Source organism: Poecilia mexicana, unplaced genomic scaffold, assembly GCF_051168715.1.
Source record: "Poecilia mexicana isolate PSO_F unplaced genomic scaffold, ASM5116871v1 scaffold_16, whole genome shotgun sequence".
NCBI classification, from domain to species: domain Eukaryota; kingdom Metazoa; phylum Chordata; class Actinopteri; order Cyprinodontiformes; family Poeciliidae; genus Poecilia; species Poecilia mexicana.
The window spans coordinates 22,637,425-22,659,940 of NW_028263385.1; the positions used below are offsets into that span (position 1 = coordinate 22,637,425).

Sequence of the window (22,516 nt, forward strand, 5' to 3'; positions counted from 1 at the left end):
ACACACACACACACACACGCACACACACACACACACACACACAATGACTGTTAAAGCAATCAGGACCACTCACTAACAATATTCCAACATATTTTTGCCTTTTCAACCTCTTTCCACCATATTTTTGCATCAACTTCCCCTGACAGCTGTGTTTGAGTTGTAAAACATCTCTTTATAGAAACCATTGATATCAGTTAACATTGGAAACCAGTCTGGTCATGGAAGAATATGAGTGATATTAAGCAAAGGGTTTGTATGTCTCTCATAATTGAGTGTCTGATGCATTAAAATGGTCTCCCAGGTTTGGCAGCATGTTATGTTACGATGGCAACATTTTTACAGTTACCCCTGATGTTAGGAGGAGTTGAACAATTTGGTGCTTGATTTAGTGTCTCTTCTTTAAAACTGCTTTACCGTCATGTGTCCGCATGGACATGAAAGCATTTTGTGGGTTGTAATTTGTATCTTGTCCTACATTTGTTTTTTTTTTTTGTTTTTTTTTTCTTCTTGTCTCATCTTACCACACTCTTGTTTTCACTTCTTGGTCACCTTTTTCTTCTTAGTTTCTTCCGCTCTCTCTTATCTCCTATACCCTGACTTACTTTCTCTGTGTTTTCCCGTTTTCCAACAACTAGCACCGCCCAGGCTTTCTGCCTGTCAGACGAACCCAAAGCGGTCAAGGAATACCGGTACCCAGAAAAGTTGCCAGGCGAACTGTACGACGCAGACACACAGTGCAAATGGCAGTTTGGAGAGAAGGCCAAACTCTGCACCCTGGATTTCAAGAAGGTAAAATCTAACTTGTGTACACCTAATGTGCTTGACGTCATTGCCTAATCCGTGATTCCTCAGTACGTTTTTGGCAACGCACCTCAGGCGCATAAAAAAGAAAAAAAGGTTTTATGTAGCGCGTTTCAGGAAACACATAGAAGTTGAGGGGGAGATGGGATGAATTAGGCAGACGAAGAAGAGGTAAAAAGGAGATGAAAGACAAGAAATAACTGGTTAGGATTACACGTCCTCATGTCTATAAACACTTACGCTTTGACTTTAATATCTCTAACACACAGGCAATCACACACACACATGCGCACATATACACACACACTCACAATGCAAACAGTAAGATGCTCCCCTTACTCAGTGGGAAAGATGACTAAATGTACTCTGGAACATTGCCAGTGGGAATCTCTTTTCATTGCGCTCCCATTGTACCACTTCTGCTGATGTTGCTATTTAACTGACCTTGGTACATATTCAATAAATGACCATTTTTGATTTTATTATATAGTTAATAAACTATGAAATAGTCAGTTGTGCTATTTTCTGTATCTGTTTAAAACCAGATTTCTCAACAGAAAGCTGGTCTTAGACAGTTTTCACCTTTCTCTGTTGAGGGAAAGGTGTAGGTGGACACTTGCTACTCCCTAAACAGCAGCATTATTCTTATTTAGTAACTGAGTGCGGAATAATGACGAAAGTTTGCCATAAATCCCATTGTGACCTTTAGAATTAGCAAATCACCTATATGCATTTTTTGGGGGGAAGCCAACACACACCATGCCCTGCTTTAATAAGAATTCAATGGATGAGAGACGAGTTTTAACTATATAGCAGTCTTGAAGTGGTTACAAAGCTGTTTTAATGCTTTTGCAATCCATCACACAGCGATGGAAAACATGAAATAGGGATGAGCTTTTTTCAGGAGTGGCTGGTTTCTACGCAAATGACTTCAAAAGTGCATCAATGACTCATCCATGGCTCAAACAAGTACAACATCTAAAGCACTGCAGACCTTACTTGCCTCTGTTAAAATAAGAGTTCATGTTTCAGCAATGAGAAATGAGTCTGGGGAACAAAAAAAAAAGTTTTTCACAGAAGAGGTAAAAATCACTGCTGAACGAAAAGAACACACAGGCCCATTTCACATTTGCCAAAAACATTTTGATGATTCCCACGACATTTTGGAAAATATTCTTTGGTAAAATAAGAAAAAAATATATTGTTTTAGAAAGTGTGCATCATCATACTAAATCTTGCAAGAAAACTTACACATTTAAGAAAAAGATCATCATATTGACCATCAAAAATGATAAATGGAACAGTCATAAAGCACTTCTGCAGTTACACAGAGCCGTAAACCTGCCCTCATTCTTATGCTGATAATCAGATTGATAGGCAAATCAGGGTTAACTGGCTTTCAACCAAGGATCAATAACATATGAAAGGTGCAACTTTCCAATTGCAAGATGGCTACTCTACCCAAAGAGTCAAATGGTTGTTGCAATGTGTAGTGTTGTAAGTAATGCAACTTCCAGTTTTTTGCTCTCTAGACACACAGAAAACACCAACGGATGTCTGGCCATTGGTTTGACACCTTAAGCTCAAGCACACATGAGCTGGGCAGCATAATAATCTGACGCACCCCAGCAACTCGAACTCTGAACATAGTAATGTTTTGGAGTGGCCTGAAAGCTGTATGTTGGACCTTTTTATAAAACTATGTACCAATTTCCACGAGCTCTTAATTGAATTAAGAGCTGTGGATGATGGAAGTCTAGCCAACCTTCCTCAAATCCTTCCGAAGCAATCTTTGTTCTGTGCCAGGGTGCATTATCTTCCTGGAAGAGGTCCCGGCCGTCAGGGAATACAGACGGGTGTAAATGGTCTTCAACAATGTTTAGGCAAGAGGTACATGTCAGAGTATTCTCCACGTGGATGACGAGAATCAAAGGTTTTCCAGTAAACCATCACCCAGATTAGCATTTCACCTCCATTAGTCTGTGTTCTTCCCATGTCACATCACTGTGTCATGTGTTTCTCAGGTAATCAGTGTCCACATATCATAATATACATGACACTTAGTTTTCATCAGACTAGGCAACCTTCTACTACTGTGATACGATGCCCATTGTTGGGTCTTTTGATGATTGATGGGATTTATTTGTAATATATGCTCCTGGACCTTTTATGGCGCATCAGGAGGAGATAAATAATACCTTCCATGGTGTATGTGGGTAAATATTGAACGGTTCCCCAAACAAAAAGCAGAAAAAAGAAAAGAAAAAGAAAAGAAAAACGGACTCCCTTTAGTTGTTATGTCTTTCTTTCTCAGGTTCTGTCAGACTTAATCTATCATCTACCCCTGTCTCTGTCTGTGTCCTCATTCAATCACTGGACCTGTCTGTAAGTTTTTATGGCCTGAAAAATCCCGAGCAAGCAAAACAGCTGGACTAATATGCCTTGGGATGAATTCCATGGTGGCTCTTGGCAGCAACAAGCTAAGGCCAAGGTGCTTGTCAACATCTGCAGAAAGTTGTCAAAATTTGATATAGTCATTCAGACAGTAACAAAGTGGACGTGTTAAAAAGTAGCAGGCTTGATTTCTCAGGCAATATTAGCAAGGAAAAGCCACCTGTTGATCCCATCTGGACCTTGAGCCATGACATCATGAAGGTTTTGTCGGAGCGCAACTCTGTTTTTTTTATGTTCTGTGGAGATTTTGTTTTAGATTTTGTACTGCATTTTTTTGGCTGGGAGGGACAATACTCACCTACTGTGTATAAGCTTGCTAAACCTTAGTCAGCAAAAAGTAGTCAGTCTCATACTCTTTTAAAATCAATTTCTTTCTGCATTAAGCAGTTTCTGTTACACATTAAAGATCAGAAGATTTTTATGAATTTCTCAAGGTTAGGATTGATTCAGGATCAGTCCCTGAATTTTTGCACATCAAGTTAAACAGAAAGAGGCTCAGAAAATCACCAGGATTTGGACATTAATAAGATAAATAAAAGCATTATAAATCTAGCTTACATCTATTCACAAGTCAATTTTTAATAAGTTTAATACACTCATACGAACAAGAGAGTCTAAGACTCTAAGACAGCATCACATTTCACAGTTCAACAATATTCAAAGTTATAAATAATTTTGATTATTTTCAATACTTTCTGAATTTGTTCAAACTACTCTGGAGCATAACTCTTTGGCGTCATAAAAAAAACATTTTAGAGTTTCTGAGATAGTACTTGTGTGGAATAACAAGGTATGACTATATCTAAGGGTACTGTGGGGACATTTTGTTCCTAGAGTTCTAGCCGAAAGAAAAACGTGTTCTTGTGGGTGAAAGGTCAGTTCTGAAGTGTTCACATGCACTACCCTGCTGCTATCGTTGCTACAGAAGCATAAATATTTAGAAGATACATGATTGCAGCAGAGCCACAGCTTGCCAAATGATAATATATTCACACAATCTCTATTTTAGCGAGCATTTATCAACATGCTTTAAAAGCACCCGGGGGGGAAAATATCATAGTAATGAATTATCGTTCCTCCAGGTGCTAGCTTTGTTTAACGCTGTTGGATGGAGAATCCCGGACATCCCATGTCTGTTCTTTTTCTGTAATGTTGTTTCAGGATATCTGCAAGGCTCTCTGGTGCCATCGCGTTGGGAGGAAATGTGAAACCAAATTCATGCCAGCTGCTGAAGGCTCTGCCTGCGGCCCCAATATGGTGACTGAGAATCCTTAGTGTGTTTGCATGAGCGTAAGGGGGAATTCAGTCATACTTGTAAAGGTCTTTTCACTATTAAAAAAAAACACATCACATGACCACAATAGAAAACAGTTTTGATTCATTCATCTTGAAAAGACACAGAGCACAGCTATCAAGTTTTTTTTTTTTTTTAAATACCAAAAGAAAAGTAAATGCCTTTTTCTTTGTGTTGACCCAAAACGAACTTGCATTTGACATATGTTTGGGAAAACTCCATTTTTATCAAATCAGGTCAGCTTTTTTCTTTTTCATTTACTTTTTTTTCTTTGTTGGGGTCAATCCATCGCTCCATGGCAACATCTTACTAAATAAATCGGCAAACAAAAGGCACCAAACAAGAGCCTGTAAGACACATTGCGTTGTGGTTTGGGTTAAAAAAAAAAAAAAATTGTACAATAGCAAAACACCAATTAAACGAGAACATAAAAAGTGACGGTTTTAAAGTTCTCCACTCAGAAATAATAGACTGAGCTGATTCAGGAGTAAATGTTCCTTTTGTGACAAGACTATTTTTTTTTCTTTTGTTATGAACTGTGCTGCGTTCAGTTGGGGGTAAAGCTTGTAAAAAGTGATTTCTCATACAGAGACAAACACATTCCTTCTCCAAAGGATACCGCAGACCCCTGAGTCAGTAAATTGCAGGAGACAAAAAGCAACAATAATTTACGATGTGGACAGCCTGCATCTATACTATAATAAAAGTCTAAATTTATTGAGTGTTTTACTGTTATATGGTGCTAATACCTCCACAGAGTCTTGACATTTAGAGACAAAAGCCCTGAACCTAGTGACACCGCACTTATATTCTAGGGTGAACTTTTTAATTCGCTTTGACGGTGACGAAAGATTAAATCATTGCTTCGAACAGAAAAAACCACCCGTATTTTTCTTTATCTGAAGGAGCAGCTGGTTTGTAGCTGCTGCTGGAGTCATATGCCACTGGGTTCCTTACATATGCCTTAATTGTGCCTCTTTCTTTCATGACTAAGTGAAGCCCAAGAGTCCCTGTCCTGACAGCCCATCATCTGTGTTTGCTCATAGTTTTAGACTTGAAATTTTAATCCTGCTCTTTCCCCTCACAATGCAATTAAGCGAACACAAACAATGACAGTCTTGCATAGGAATCCATGGCACTTAGCTGTAGGGAAAAACCTGTGGGGGGAAAATCAGCTGTTCTAGTGATTAGTGGAACCATGAGAATATTTTCAGAGGCTTGTCTGCGTGTGTGTGTGTGTGTGTGCGTGCATGCGTGTTCATCTTTTAGGACATTTAAAGAGAAGCTCTGCAAGTTTTATAACCTAACTCTTTGGTAATTATTTGCATATTGTACAACAATTTTATAGGGGCATTACACAGCCTTCCAAGTTGTATGTTCCATCACCATAAGAAACTTTGAGATTCCCTAACTTCTGTTTTTTGTTTCTGTGTGTCTGTCGTCTTCAGTGGTGTCGTAGAGGTCACTGTGTAAAGCAGGGCGATGAAGGCCCCAGACCTCAGCATGGGCATTGGTCCGAGTGGTCATCATGGTCTACATGCTCTCGAAGCTGCGAAAGTGGTGTGACCTATCGAGAGAGGCAGTGTAACAACCCCAGGTAAAGCAAATCCCAGGTTTTGGTCTCTAATTTGAGACAGTATTGTATCCTCACTCTCTTTGTCACACTTTTGAGTGCCAAATGAATAATTGAATTTCTAAGACTTATGAGAATACGTGTAACTTTTTAAAAGACAAAAACATTTGACCATTTAATTTATCTGATTTATCCGCCTCAGCTATCTCAAATGTTCAGGAGGTTTTTCGATGTCTTCTCATCTTTTTGTTTGTTTTGACGTCATGTTTAGTCTTCGTCAGTCATAAAATGAGAAAATTATTTGATTATCAAGATATGGAATATGATTATAAAGAGAAAGAAAATTCCATTTATAGAACAATTTATTTGCTTTATGAATTCAAAGTCTAGACTCTGTGTGTGAGTGTAACTAAACATCCCCATAAACTGGAATTAGAGACTGACTGTCAGAATTTGCCTGGGGAGAAAACTGGAAGCCAAAGGTGTCACATCTAATAGAAGTTTAATGCTACAGTCCAAAGGAAATGGCATAGTAATAACTCCAAAAGAAATGCAATGTAATAATAATTATCTACAGATGCACGGTCTGCATCATTAAAGAGTCATTCAACTCAAAAGGCTGTTACAAGTTGCTGAAACATCTTTCAACACACCCCTTTCTTTTAAGTAATTTAACTAAAACCCATTTGGCCACTTGGGGCACTAACAGAGAGTGTATAAATGACTGAAGTTGATGTCATGGCAAAAAATGTGATAAACTAAGCTAATCTTACCTCACCGTATTACAGAGACGTAAAATTGATTGAACAGCTTTATCACGGGAATAAAAGAACATCATCTCAACATTAACCTTTTCTGTGATGTTCCTTACTTGTAAGGCTTAGCATTGTTTTGGTTTCCTGCATATTGATGACTCAATATCCACACTTTAGGACCAAGAGCGTATTGGTGTATGTTATTAAAATAGTAAAGCTCATTCACAAGCATTTCATTGCTTATTGGTTCACCCGTCCCCTTACTTATCCATCAACTACATAATTAATTGCACTGGCAGTCAGTCAGTGAGCCCACTCACAAATGTCACGACCCAGTCTTTATCAGGCCCAGATCCTGACAAGCGGTAAGCTAATTTTGACTGAGAATGATGGGAAGAAAGACATTCAAAGGACCGAAAGCCGATGAAAGATGCACAAAGACAGGCCTCAAGAATAAGCCAGACAGGCAACAAGAGGTACGTCTACAGAGAGAGGATTAAGAAAATAAAGGAAGTAATGTTAAGCTATGAAATAATAGAGTTTGCGATTGAGTTATAGATAAGCAAAAATGTGAACTGAAAGACACATAGAGAGTGTAATTGTACCTTGGAAGGGATTTTTGGAAATGCAGCCCCAGGATATACACCTGTGATAGAAACCTCAACAAAGGCACTCTCACAGACACTCATGCGCAGATGGAGATATACTCTCATGTACTAGTCGCTACAGGACAATGAAATCCAGTGTGGTTTGTGAAATTCCTAAGTTTAGATATTTGCTTACTGTGCACGTCAGAAGCATCTTAAGGATTTTCCTCTTCAGGACTATGCCAAACGTGTGATCAGAAATAATTTACAAGCGATGGAAACCTTGGCTACATACCATGTGTTTTCACTTGTCTTTGCAGACCTACCAATGGTGGGAAGTTCTGCGATGGCTCCACTAGATCATACAAACTTTGCAACACTGTGGATTGTCCAACCAACGCTGCTGATTACAGAGCAAAACAGTGTGCTGAATTTAACAGCAAGCAGTTCAGAGGATGGTACTACACCTGGAGACCGTACACTAGAGTGGATGGTGAGACTCTTACGTTTCCCCATTTTTGTTTCAGAACTCAAGGAAATATTAGATGTACCAACAAAAACACAATTTTTGTCCTCCTGTGGTTATTCTATCTATTTTCTTCTAGACCAAGACATATGCAAGCTTTACTGCCTTGCTGAGGGCTTTGATTTCTTCTTTGCCCTGGCCAGCAAAGTTAGGGATGGGACGCTTTGCTCTAAGGATAGTTCCGATGTCTGTATCGACGGGCTGTGTGAGGTAATGCTGTTTTAAGGTTAAGGCAGAAATTCAGGTTTCAGTTTTTACACTTGGTTTAGTACTTCTTACTGAAAGAGTGAGCTCAACAGTGAGGTCTTTTAGATTGAGCTGTAAATTTTACGAAAGGATTAAGACGTAGGCGGTGTCCCTGTCTCACAGCTACTTTCATGTTCATGTACATGAAATGTTGACCTGTCACCAGCTCCGGAATACATTTTGTCATTTTAGACAATTTTCATCTGTCATGTAACGTGACAGTTTATGTACTTAATCTCCCTAGCCTTAAAAAATATATATGTATGTCTTTTTTTTTTCCACAGAGAGTGGGGTGTGACCGTGTCTTGGGCTCAGCAGCTGTGCCTGATGCTTGTGGTGTGTGTAAAGGAGACAACTCCACCTGCAAGATCTATAACGGACAGTACACAAAGCAGCATTATACTAACCGTAGGTTGACCCAATAAACTGTCCCAATGACTACATTTGATGTTTTGATTTTTAAAAAGGTCACTACTACTCTTTTAATTTCAGTTGTACTCGTACTGTGCTAGTGCAGCAGCTTTTATTTTTTAAGTTAGATGTATTTACATATATATATATATATATATATATATATATATATATATATATATATATATATATAGATAGATAGATAGATAGATAGATAGATAGATAGATATTTTTTTTATGTCGGACTCTTCTGGGCATTTTTGCCCTGCTAAGCTACACGTGATAATAGGATTTCAAGGAATTCTGTCGCGTTAAAAGCAAGCATCAGTTTTGACTGGAATACGCTTAATATTGCAAGGATTATAAAATCCAGGCTCAGGGTTGGTTGTAAACTAATTCGGCAACAATGTTTAACAAATAAATGCTAACAGAAAATACTTTGCTTGCAGAAATCGATAGCAGATGCTCCCTTAAAACTTCACACACTTCACATGTGTTTTGCAAACACTGTTGGCCAATTGGTTGACTAAGAATCCATCCCATTACTTTTGAAGCCAATAGATTTCCATTAGGCATCTAACGGAATGGGCAATTATATGAACTGTTTTCTAGTGGTGGATTTGTTTCCATTTCTCGGCTTTTTTTTTTTTGTGCATGGGAGCCTTAATTTGTTTCCAGCGAATCTGCTTAAAGAGTGCTTTTTTTTTTTTTTTGTAGAGTACTACGGAGTCGTCACCATCCCAGCAGGAGCTCGGAGTATCCGTGTCATGGAAATGAATACTTCCAGCTCCTACCTAGCTATAAGAAACACCCAGAGACAATACTATCTCAATGGCCACTGGACAGTGGACTGGCCAGGTCGCCACCCCATTGCTGGAACAACTTTTGAGTACAAGAGACCATATAACAGACCAGAGAGTCTCGTATCAGCAGGACCTACAAATGAGACACTTGTGGTTGAGGTAAGCAGATAAGCGAACAAGGACATTTTGTTTTGATTGCACATATTTAATCTGATTGTCAACAAATGATTCCACTTTTAGGTATTGCTGCAGGGCTGGAATCCTGGAATACATTGGGAATATTCTCTAAACAAAATAGATGAAAAAACGGCTAAGAACCACATTAAACACAGCTATACATGGGCCATCGTACGCTCCCACTGCTCAGCAACTTGCGCTGGAGGTATGTTTAACTTTTTGAACGCTGAGTTTGATAAAGTTCAGATTTCAAAGGCACTTTAATTCTAATTTTTATCTTTGCTTGCTCAAAAAAAAAAAAACAGTTTGAGGATTAACAGATGAGCTTATAAAAAGTCTGGCCTGGCCAACCTGTAATAAGGCCTCTAGCTGCAGGTTAAATGGAGAGGAGAGTATCCCCATCATTATTGATAAGACATTAGAGGCAGAGAGCTCCTCTACTAGAGACCATCTATTAGACACACTCTCAAAGCAAGCATGCACATGTTTGTATCTCTATCTTTACTACAGTTAGTCCCATCAAGGTCTTGTATTGTACACAATTATCCATACACACACATGCACATGAATGCAAGTAGATGTTGTTGCCTAGGCAAATAATATGTGAGCAAAGGTTAAGGGACATTGGTGAGCGTTTTTGCGTGGTCATGCGTGTTTGCTCAAATACACTTGTTCCTTAGACACGTGCATATATATGTGCACGTGCACTTACTTAGCTCAATAAGTGTGAACAAAGCCCCCAGTGTAGCGTTCCTACTTGGCTGACCCTGAAGGTTAGAGTTCCCATTCTTGTCTGTTGCAGTCCACTCCTAACCATCTCCACCTCTTTATGTCCTGATTGAAGGCTGTGATGGGTTGGGTGGATGGCGGGCTGCTTTATTAAAGGGTGTGACTGACTAACTGGCCTTTTTGAGTAAAGATGTGCAGAGTGACCTTGCCTTAGGGTGAATAACATCTCAACACTAGAGTACATGGACACTTAACACCAGGATTGTACCTTTAACAAAAGTTACTAAAGCAAAGGGCACAGCATTTACAAATGTTGTGTAGTTTAACTTCAATAAAGAAGAGAGACATTTACAATGGAAAAAAAATGACCAACGTCTAATAAAATAATTTCTTATGGCATATGTGCAAAGCGAGATATGGGAAATGAGTTCTTTTCTCCTATCCCAACACTGTTAGCTTGTCAAATAGAAACATTGTTTTCTCTGTATTACAATCATGTGGCATGTTCACTTGCATACATTTGTGCAGTTTATATTATAATTGAATATTTCATGAACATACATTGATGGCCAAGCTTGAGCAATGTACAGTAAGGTTCTACATTACAGTTTTGCTTCAATGTTAGTTCATTCTATCTGTGAAAACATTAATTTTGTTATTCAAGAGATGTGTACTTAATGATCTATGCCTCCAAACAGGACATATGAACACCAAGGCAGCATGCTACAAAGACTTGAGAGTGCAGGTTAATGTGACGTACTGCAGTCCCAGAACTAGACCAGGAACTGGAATGATGCCCTGCAATACCCATCCATGTCCTGCCAGGTCAGTGTTGTGTTCAGTGCTTGCGTGGTATACAATTCATGTTATGTTAATACAGTTGTTGTTTCATAAGCTGTGATTGTTTTGTTAAATAATTGTATGCCTTGTAAGAATTTAAGATCAAGGATTTGCTGATGCCAAGTCCCAATTTTGCAGTGAAGTGAAGTTCATATTAATGGCATGTGAATGTTTGAAAACTGTTGCAGTAAAATAACACTGCATCACATCAGTATTACAGCGATCTTATGGATGCAGTGGTCTTAATGACGCGTATGAAGATCTGTTTTTTTTTTAAATAAATAGCAACAAAACTATTGCCATTTTCCATCTTAACCCTGCATATACGTTTCCCCACCTGTAAGGTCAGTGTAGTATATTTAACGAATAGAAGAAGTAAACAGGCAGAAAATGCCAATGCATCAAGTAAAGCCTTCAGGCACAGTCAGACCAGACATCATTGTTCAAAGCAGAACCTTTGCACTCGCAGAACAAAAGGCTAGTGGTGAAGTGAAAAAATAGGCACTGGATGTCATGACTGCAAGCTCACCTCACAGAAGGTTGGAAACCTGAGCGATAGGGCACCTGGCAGGTTCAGGAAGGGCAGATGGATGGATGGTCTACAGGGTATGGATCAACAACAAGTCGAGCAGGAGAGATGCTAGCAGGCTCCAAATTTTGGTAAAGAAAATACTGATCACTCTAATACACTCCTTTTTGAGATTAATGTGTAGTTACTTTGACAATGCTATACAGGCATACAATAGGCATCAGCCCCCTGCAACTCACAAAAATACTAAATGGGTACAGACCATGCACAGATAGATATACATACATGAACACTTTCCAGAATGGTTACCCATTGGCCACTGTTCCAACTAAACTAGCTCAAAGTCCCAATCAAAATCGATCAGGAAGGTACCAAAGAGCACATCATTCAACCTCCAAACTTTTGCAATTACAGTCTCATGGATTCTGATGGCATTTCTGGAAAGATGACATAATTTTATGTTCAAAATAATCTACTGCTAAAGTCAGAGTAGCAAGCACCGCGAGATTTTCTATAAGTTGTTATGGAAGCCTTGAAATGTTTTGTTGGCAAAAGGTGGAACTACTGAAGATTTTTAATATAATTTAATATTTAATATTTTAATATTATAGCTGATATTATAGCTGATAGGTGAAAATATCCAAAATCACTGTCTGCTATGTATTGATGGATGAAGAGATAAAATATATTTAGGGACATAACTGCTCCAGATTCCTACCTCTGGTCATGAAGTCAAAACCAGGGTCCCATTCGGGTCATCTACAAATTCATCAGGTGACACAAAAATTAAGTAATTACCGCTAAATACCATTTCAGAGCGTACTCTGAGTCTTCGTGGCACCATCTCAGGGAGGGAAACCAATAGACAAGAGGCAGAAACTAACTCAAGGAACACAGGGAATACACTAATGAAGAGTATAATATGCGGTAACTATGTTACAAATGGGGAAATTGCATCATTGATAACAATCTGATAATCGTTCTGGGAGAAGGAAAGCTATCATAAGTGCTCAAGAATAAGACATCCTTAGATAATAACAGGACATAACTTATTAAATCACCTCCAAAACATTACAGCATTATGCGATCAAGATATCCCACATCGTTACACTAATTCATCTTTGCTAATCTGCAACGTACAAAGTTTCTAAACACTGTCTTAATCTTTGTAGAAAAACTGAAATTTTAACCAACTTCTTCCATCTATCAAAACATGCTTAAAACATTATATGATTCGTGTTGATATTTTTCTAATCTTCTTGATATACTTAAACAGATCCAGTGGTCCCTCTAGATTTTTAAGATTGACCATTACATTTGCGGTTTAATTTAAAGTCTGGCAGCCATATTATTTTATGTTTTGTTTATACTTGCCTTCTAAGTTAAGAAGGTACATAATTAGCATGACGGCAGTCAGGTAAATATCCATTTGAAGAGTTGTCATCGGGTTTTAGCTCAAGATTTTTATTTCATCAGCATCGGCTTTACTATTTTACTGTGATTTGCATTAGATGTATTGTATTTACATTATCGATTCATTTAACCCATATTCTAATTCCTGTAAAAGTTTTTGTAGTAATAGTGGTATTGATTTTTGGTTTGCATGTTCCCCTTTTATTGAACACTCATCCATTATATCTCAGTTTGTGCTTTGCTAGTCCTGTTGCAATTTTAGTAGTGTATTCATCCTTTCAATTTGCAGCTTTTGAGTTGCTCTATTTACTTGATTGTTACAGCTATCTAATTATTCTTCAGCCCTAATTAAGTCGTCCTTGTTTTTTCCTGTGGCTTTTCAAAATCTACCTACTAAGGACTCGTATGTCTAAATTCACATTAGTTTGCAAGCTCCTTCGGAAACACTCGTTCTGTGAACTCGCTCTTTTAGAAATGTGCTCACAGCCAGTTTATCTGATGGGACATGTTGATTCACTTCTAAACGCTGGCGATCAGACATGTTGAGGTTTCTGTTGAAATGGCTGTGGGGAAGCAGGTGTTCCTCTACGTTGTAAACTGTCACTGGTATGTGTCAGTCTGAGTTTCTTTGATAAACAACAATGCCTGACAGAGCAAAAGTACGGCGCAAGAACTCCTCAGGTCTAAGGGTGGGGTTATGTCGGATCTTGGCAAAATAAACTATTGCTTTGGTCACGGGACGTACACTCCTAATAGTCAGGGATGAGACAGTTGGTCAGTCAATGGGTTCTGATGTTGTGGACATCATAGGGAGTGGTTCTCCCAATGACAAACAGGTCACAAGTGAAGTCATGCGCACACAAGAAGAATGTTCCTCCCTTGTCTACACCACTCTGGACACTGTCAAGAAGGGAAGCATAAAGGGCAGAAAACATGAATGAAAGAGGCATTTGGGAAAACAGTGGAAAACAGAGAGCAAATTTGAGATGTTTTTTTTGTTGTTTTTTTTTTGGTAATGATCATTTCTATTTTGCTCTTAAAGCCAAAATACCTCATACAGAGCACTGAGGTTGGACAATTGCATATATAACACTCGTATCAGGTTATTGGCACCGTCCCAGTTAAATCTGTGCAGGAACCAGTTGAGATATAGAATGTCATTTGTAAAGCAGCTGTTGCTCTCAGAGTATTGCATCCCCAAGATACGACTCAGACCCTATATCATGAACCTTTGGAACTCGTGTAAGAGCTTAACCAGTTCAACATATGGGGAAGGTGAGTGATGTGGAACTCTCTTAGGCATATAATGTATCATTCATTAATTTTCTAAAGTATACACACTGTATCATGGCCTGGACTGCAGGAGACTGGAACCTGACTTAGCTGTTACGGGATAAAAGGTGGGGTTTGACCTGGACAGGTCAGCGGTCCAATAAAATGTGCGACACTCTTTAACTCTGTCAATCCATTTGGAATTTCTAATCAGTCTAGCATGTATGTCATGCAGTGGTGTGTTGGGGAAATTGTGCTGTATAGAGAAATACCAATGTAAACTCTAGACAGAAAGGCCAACTGCAAGATTTGAGCCCCTTTCTAGTGAGGTTCCACATATAAACAAAAACCACTCTGCAATATGCGTTGTTGCAATAGTCTGTATTTGGTAGGACATCTATTCCACATTATACTAATTTTGTTGTATTTTGTTGTTTTATATTACAAGGAAGTGTTGAATTGTTTTGCACCACAATTCAAAACAATTCAATACACAGTTGACTGATTCCAGCTGAAAGTTTCTTTGTTGGAGAAATGTGTACTTTCTGCCAAAGTCACCGCTTAGTGTATCTTAGAGATGCAATGTAGATTCTAGTGTTCATGGACTGGGAATTTATCTAAAAAAAAAAAAAAAACATTTGGCAGTTGTTGTTGAAACTAGAGTTCGTACATGTCTCGTTTCTAAATATCATGTCTTAGAAGCGGTATGAAATGTCAGTCAGCTTCATTTAAATGAAAGGGACAATCGTCACAAGTTTTGTCTTGATTTCCTAGAGGGATTCGAGTTGAGACGCTGACGTAATTTCGAGTCAGAGCAGCATGTCCAGAAAAAAACGTTTGTCCAAATGGGGCTTTGTCTTCCTGCTTTTAAAACTGCGCTGGATCCCGAGATACAGCATCTTGTAAAAGTATTCGCAATCCTGAGATTTTATTACATTGCAACCAAAGTCTTGGGTGTATTTCTTCTGATTTCAAAAGACAAATTAACCTAATGTGGGGCATGATTGTGCTCTATCTATTTATTTGCATATAAATACCAATAGTATGGTGTGCATTTCTTGCATAGGTAATGCCTATGTCTTTTAACAATGACTTTCTTCTTAGCACTCTTTAAAAAAGCCAGATTTGTGGAGTGAATTACTAATAGTTGTCGTTTAGATTGTCCTTCCTTACTACAATTGCCCGGTCTTTGGCTCTCCTTGTTCAGATTCTCACTTTAGGTAGCCTGCCATATCAGTGAAAAGTGATCTTTGCTCTTGTGTGAAAATCTTTCTCATTTCAAAAAAAAAAAAAAAGCCAAGCACCAGGTACGAAAAGGCTTTGGTGCATCTTAGCTGGCGGAAGAGTGTGACTCGTGCATAATCCATCATGTCTTGTTTTCTGTATTGATGCCCTTAATGAAGTAAAATGGGAAAAAGCATTTGAACTGTGTGATGCATTAAATGATGCAAGGAGACATACATGACCACAAAATTGAAACAAGTGCCAGAAATACAACAGTTTGGTCTGTGCTCGGATGCCTGTGTAATGCACATAATGTGTGACACTGCTGCTGCTGCTCCCAAAATCAAAATTCCTTTCTGACACATACATACAAGTGGAAAGAGACCAACATTGTGAAGATATGGCAGTGGTGTTCAGTTACTCTGATTCCCTCATCTGTCTCTCTCTTGTCATTTTTTAACAGGTCCCCGCTTCCAAATCACAGCAGACTGCAACCGCAGCAATTTTTTAGTCTCAATGTATGAATTGTCACTTTCCTTTTAAAAGGCATTCCAATAGAGAAATCATTTTCCTGAATGCACCAGTAGGTCCACTGCTTTTTTTTCTCAGTGATACGTGTGGTATTATTTGGCATACCAATATTATGTAATTACCCATGAAATCATGGAATCTTGTTACATTAAAATTTATAGCATATTTTATAGTAACAAACAGCTTTTCAAAGGGGATTTTTTTTTCTTCCCCCTCTGCATAGCTGTGAGACTGGCTGGATTTTTCCATCATCCTTAGTGTTGTATATCTCCATTTTGGAAAAGGTATCCTAGGAAAATGAAGCGTAGTCACAGAGTTCTGTCATTCTCTGCGACAGAAACAAATGACCTATGAATTATTGATTTCACTATATTGGTTACTCAGAACTGTGGCACGTGTTCCCCGGAGCTTTTGTCAGACCTTAAGCAAAGGTGGCAGGTTTGTGGTTAACTGCATCATGTGCAGTAATATGCTGTATGTCATGTAGTCATGACCAGCTTGTTTTCATTGCTAATTCAAGGGAGGAAAAAAAAGACACTTTAAGCATTACCCACATGTGCCAACTGCACAGATGATTTCCAGCAGGATGACAAACGTCAGCGTTGTCAGGCACTGTGGGTGAAAATGCTTATAGAATGATCTGCGAGGGTGGCTACCACTTTCTGCTGTCTACATAATTAACTGCAGGACTGTATTTGGGAGATTTCTATTACCGAAGATTTTTCCAATGTCAAAAAGCACTTTATCCTTGTGGAAGGATAAAAGGCTTTCCATACAGCAAGATGAGCTATATTTACTTGCTATTAGCCTGGAATAAAATGCAATGAGTGTGTTTTTCGAACATCATAATGAGCTCACTGTACTCTAAGTGATTTATCTGTTGGTTCCCTGTATCTATAGGTATAATGTAGGTATATTGAATTATATTTTGTAGATTTTCTTTAAAACTCTATTGAACTCCACAGCAGACAAGAGTCAGAGGGTAATTAAAAAAGAATTTCACAGCAAAGCTTTTGATACTTGCTATTTAGTTTGGTGTTATCTAAGCTTAAGCTGCTCATATATTACATCCTTAAAAGAACTCTGTGAAAACAGACTGAATTATTTTAGCTATGTTGTTAGATTACGTCCTTGAGGAGATCAGATAATGCAAACTGACATGTTGATGCGTAAGAATGCCGTGTGCACACGGAGCAAGTTCATATTCTGGATTATATTACAGTGCCACAGTGAAAGTGGAACATTGAATTAGGCTCTTACTCGTAAATGAATCACTGTGAAGCATTGAAACTAAATGTGTTTGGAAAAGAAAACGCCAGCTTGAGTTTGTGATTCTCCCACCGAGAAACTTTCAAAGATCTGTATGAGGAACTTAACCACCTTCATTCATCCACACACACACACACACACACACACACAATCTGTTGTACGACCCCCGCTGCTGTGTCCATTATCTTGGTGGTTTTAGGCTCGGCTGTAAACATAAGTCTAATGGCCTGGGCCCTTTGATGTTGTCTTTTTTTTTTCTTCTTCTTCCTTTATGACCTGTCCAGCCTTGTCCAGCTGCGTACACAGACTTATACCAGCTGGCGCTCAGCCAAGGATAACTGTCATTCAGTTTTAGTCGCGATCACGTCGCTACACTTTTAATCTCCCAGTGGTGTTGCAGCTTTTTGACATTCGGGCTGCTGTGCTTGTCCCCACTGTCTGGATTGTTTTAGTCACCCGTAACTATGTACAGCTTCACCTCCACCCCCCTCCGCCCACCTACATCTACCAACACCCCTTCTCTTCCTTTTTACTGGTGTTTATCTTAGATGTGGATGTTCCTCTCTCACATTTCTTTCCACTTTATTTTCCTTTCTGCCGTCTACTTTCTCTTTAGGCACATCCCCGCCATTAGACGCTCACAGCTCCGATCAGGATTTACCCACTAATGGATCGGTGTGTTTACACTGGCTTTGGGAAGCAGTGATAGTGCCTGTAAAGTAATCCCACAACTGTTTACAGTCATCTTCTTGGGCTATTTCTGCTTCATTATCTCCACCATTTGCTACTTAGGTGTGCTTGCACATGCATCTCTATTTATATAGTGTTTGTGTGAATGTAAACAGTAGTAAAACCAGGGATTATTAAGACAATTACAGACAATTAATTGTTGGTTAATGACTTTTTGCATTCAGAAATGTTTTTTTTCATATAATTTGTTAGAGCATTATTTTAATGACACCCATATTCTTTAACTATTGTATTAAAATGTGTCAAAATAAAATCAAAGTGAAGAGTCAATAATGAATATTATAAGCCAAAGTTCACATATCGTGACATAACTTTTGCTCTAGTAAAATAGATGAATTGTAATTCTGTACATGTCAATTTCTCAACCCTAATATTTTGTGCTTATTTCATGTACTACTGTAACATAATACTATATAAGAGTCCTCCTAAATCAGGATAAATCTTTTATCCTCGGTTGTTGAACTGACAAGATCTTGCAAAAGTGTTTATAGCCCTTGAACTTTTACAGGATTTGTCACGCTACAATCACAAAATCCTTTATATTTTCTTTGGGATTTTATGTAATGAAATGGCACAAAAAATAATTGGTAACTGTGACAGAAAAGAAAAAAAAAATTACAAATTCATATCAACCCTCCTGACTCAGCATTTTGTAGAACAATAATTACAGCTGCAAGTCTTTTCAAGTAGGTCTCTGTACCAACTTTGCACATCTGAAGGCAAAGTCCCCCCCACCCCCTTTTTTTAGGAAATAACTCAAGCTTAGTCAGATTGGATGTGGAGCATCTGTGAACAACAGTTCTCACGTTAATCCCTTTTCAGTTGTATAAACAATCTTTGTCTGCTCTAAATCATTCCATTGTGGCTCTGGTTGTATGTTTGCTGTTGCTGTCATGATAGGAAGTAAAATTCCCCTGTGTTTTTAAGTTATTTGAGCAGTTTGGGTTTTTTTCCGGCATTACCTGATATTTAAGTCCATGCGTTTCCCCATGAACTGAATACAGTTCCACTGACTGAACATGTCACACTTTTCTGATTGTTTGTTTTTTGTTACATTTTTTTTAGAAACTCCCCGCACTGCAAGTTTATGGCATCACATTAGCCCAACTGAAAAAGATTAAGTAGAAAAGATGCATTGCAAGGCAATTAAATTTCAATTGTTTTTATAAAAGTGAATAACTTTCATTTTGAGCAGCCAACATTTGGACAGCTTTTGCAATGTGATATTTCTTTTTCTTATTTATTGGACCCCTTCCTGGATGAACTGAGAGCAAAGATTAAACATATGTTGTGCTGACCATAACATGCTGGGTAAAACAAGCCAGCTGTGGTCATCTCTACATGTAATGCTATTTTGAGACATTGTAGCTATTTAATTTTGCTGTCTGCTCCCAGTGATTTGTACACAGAGTGCATTACATCATGGGGAATGGGTCTCGATGCCCACTTATAATTATGACATGATATCATACTATTTCTTATTGTGGTTGTGCATTTGGACTACCACAGGTAAAAAAAAAAAAACACACACTGATATCCACTCGTGAAAGTTGAGCCTCGTTGACCAACACATACCCCCAACCACACACACGCACACACACACACAGCAGGAGAGCTATAAACACTTGTTAGCAGTTATTAATGCCACTACGGTCCGTCTCCTCAGAGGCACCTGACACGCTCTCGACTGGACATCTGACCCTTGTGGTTCTGTCTAGAGAGTTTGACCCTTACTCATGGTTAGATCACGCTTACAGACTGCTGCTGAGACTAAAATAAGAAAAATTACTTCAATGAATATTTAAGTTCTGTGATTAGGTTTCAATATTCTGGTATGTTTGAACTTTTAGATCACCAGCTAATTGGCAATTAAATAGTTGATTTTTATTTTATTAACATAAAAAAAGTTACAAACACTTAAATAATTCAAATGAAATGATTTGCAGGTTTTTTTTTACTACTTTATGCCCTACATGTATTCCAATGATAATACTTCAGCTCAAATTTCATGTTTTTCACTCCAGTTCTGGAACTTGCACGTCCCACGGTATTTGAAATGTTATGAAATGAATGGCATTCCTTTTGAAAGGCAGCCACAATTTAAACTGATTTGCAAAATGTTATCTCAGTGAGAGAGCTTACGATATACTCTAACTGCCCAGTTTATTAGGTACACCTGTTCAAATGGTTAACCCAGCCAATCACATGATAGCAATCTAATGCTTTTGCCTCTTGGAAGATATTATGCTCAGTTGAAGCAATCAGACATCGGTTATGCACCTCAGTCAATCTCAGTGTCGTTGCTAACCATATCCATCACTTGATAACCAGAGTGTGCCCAGTTTCTTAATGTATCACAAAGCTCAAACTGTCTCAGATTGCTTTCTTGAACATGAACAGTGTACTCCAATCCACAGTTACCAGATCTCTTTCCAGTGGAGTGCCTTTGAGATTCAGTGCAGTGATAAATGTGTAGCCAACTGCATGATGGTCTCACATCAACATGGACTCTGAGGAATATTTCCTGCGCCTTGTGGAATATTTGCCATCAGTGCAATTCTGAAGGCCAAAGGGGATGAAAGTGGACAGTTAGTAAAGGCCATAACATATATAGAGAGAGATCTTAGTGCAGCCAGTTCAAAAGAAGCTTTAACAAAATCAAATCAAATTCTTGATGTATTTAACCTCCACAAAAGCCTGATTGCAACCCAATAAACATTACAAATTACAGAATTTACATGCTTGTTTTATGCCTGCATGCTTAACCGTGTATTTCAACAGACTGTCAAATACGTGGTTAAGCATGCGTGAAAGGTATGAAACAGTACGGGTACATTCGGATGAGGTCAGCGATTGAGCTGTTTGAACCATGCATCTTGGGTCAGCGGGAGGTGCAAAAAACTTTGAGAGAGCACTTAGGGATTGTGCAATTTATTTCTTCCGACTTGAGCATGAACTGCACTGTTGGAAACTGAGGAACAGTAGACTGAAGGGAGCTAAATAAACAGTTTATTTAAAGCCAGAAAATGTTTTTCAGTCTTGTGTACATTTGCTTAAAAGTGCTCAGCACAAATGGAGGTTATAACAACAGCAATATTAGCTGATGTTTAAGTTTCAGCAGTAGCGCAGGCTGGCTTTGGGCAAGTAGGGGGTCAAAGTTTTTGAATTAGGATTTAGGATGCTGTTTTGACATACACTGCTATATATATTTCTTTTTATACCCTCCGGAGTAAAATTTGGACTTGCACATGTCTATAAACTGCTACCAAAGTACTAAATATGCTTTGCAAGAAGCATAAACCACCACATGTAAGATTTACAGTCATTCTTCCTCTGAGTTATTCTCTCAAAATGGAAAATAAGTATTTGAAGCACCCCAGGTGGTCTTCAGCAACTGCTGCCGTACAGCGATCATGCTCTCATTCATGGAGCCCTTCAGGCTTGTCTTGAGTAAGTGATTGAGGAGCTGCGCATGTTTACTCAGTGGACTTGTGTTGTGTTGTTCCAGCTGGTCTGCAGGGGAGTGGGGGGCATGCAGCCGGAGCTGCGGAGGAGGGGAGCAGACACGGCAGGTTCAGTGTGTCCAGAAAACCAGTCAAACCAACGCAGACACCCTGGCAGATTCTCAGTGTCCACACTCGGCCCCGGCAACGAGGCAAACCTGCAACACACATAGCTGCCCGCCGGTGTGGAGCACTGGGCCATGGTCTCAGGTGAGTATGTGAAATATAACATTCACTGAGAAAGACATTTCTTTCTTCTTTTTTTTTTTTTGACAGACGTCTGTGAATATAAAGAAGTTTTCTTGTAGCATAAAGCTTTAGTCCACATTTAAGGAACATATAATGTCTGCACCTAGTACTCCTGTGCAACCCTAATAAAAATAACACGACTGTTGTTTGACAAACCTACTTTCTTACATTTGTGATGACGACAAACTCAGACCTCCCATCTTTTGGTCACGAATAAAATCTATATCTGATAAAGTTTTCCATTTATTGCCACATGATCTTAAATAGCACACACAGCATGTTCACGCTGCTTTTGCGTTCGGCAGTGCTCACGCAAGTGTGGCCACGGTCTGAAGAAGAGGAGCGTGCTGTGCACGAGCAGCAACCCAGGTGCTCAGACGCGCACGCTGCCTGACAGCGAGTGTGCAGGCCTGCAGAAACCTGCCACTCAAGAATCCTGCTTCATCAAACGCTGTCAGAAACAACGTAAGACCCAGTGGTTTGTCTCCACATGGCAAGAGGTACAGTGGCGATGATTTTAGAACATTCTTTAGATTGTTGTATTTGTTCGCAAGCTTTGTTGATTTTGTGCTGACGTGGT

General features: G+C 38.8%; 1 protein-coding gene across 1 annotated transcript in view; it reads left to right on the top strand.

Annotated features, from left to right (window-relative positions):
- Window positions 1-22,516, top strand: part of adamts16 (ADAM metallopeptidase with thrombospondin type 1 motif, 16) — a 47,468-nt gene that overhangs the window by 22,407 nt on the left and 2,545 nt on the right. The window contains exons 10-20 of the mRNA XM_015002089.2: window positions 636-789; window positions 4,417-4,512; window positions 5,998-6,146; window positions 7,785-7,957; window positions 8,070-8,200; window positions 8,521-8,644; window positions 9,365-9,609; window positions 9,691-9,832; window positions 11,055-11,181; window positions 21,693-21,897; window positions 22,242-22,436. Coding sequence (XP_014857575.2) covers window positions 636-789; window positions 4,417-4,512; window positions 5,998-6,146; window positions 7,785-7,957; window positions 8,070-8,200; window positions 8,521-8,644; window positions 9,365-9,609; window positions 9,691-9,832; window positions 11,055-11,181; window positions 21,693-21,897; window positions 22,242-22,436 — 1,741 coding nt within the window. The remainder of the gene's footprint in view (window positions 1-635; window positions 790-4,416; window positions 4,513-5,997; window positions 6,147-7,784; window positions 7,958-8,069; window positions 8,201-8,520; window positions 8,645-9,364; window positions 9,610-9,690; window positions 9,833-11,054; window positions 11,182-21,692; window positions 21,898-22,241; window positions 22,437-22,516) is intronic.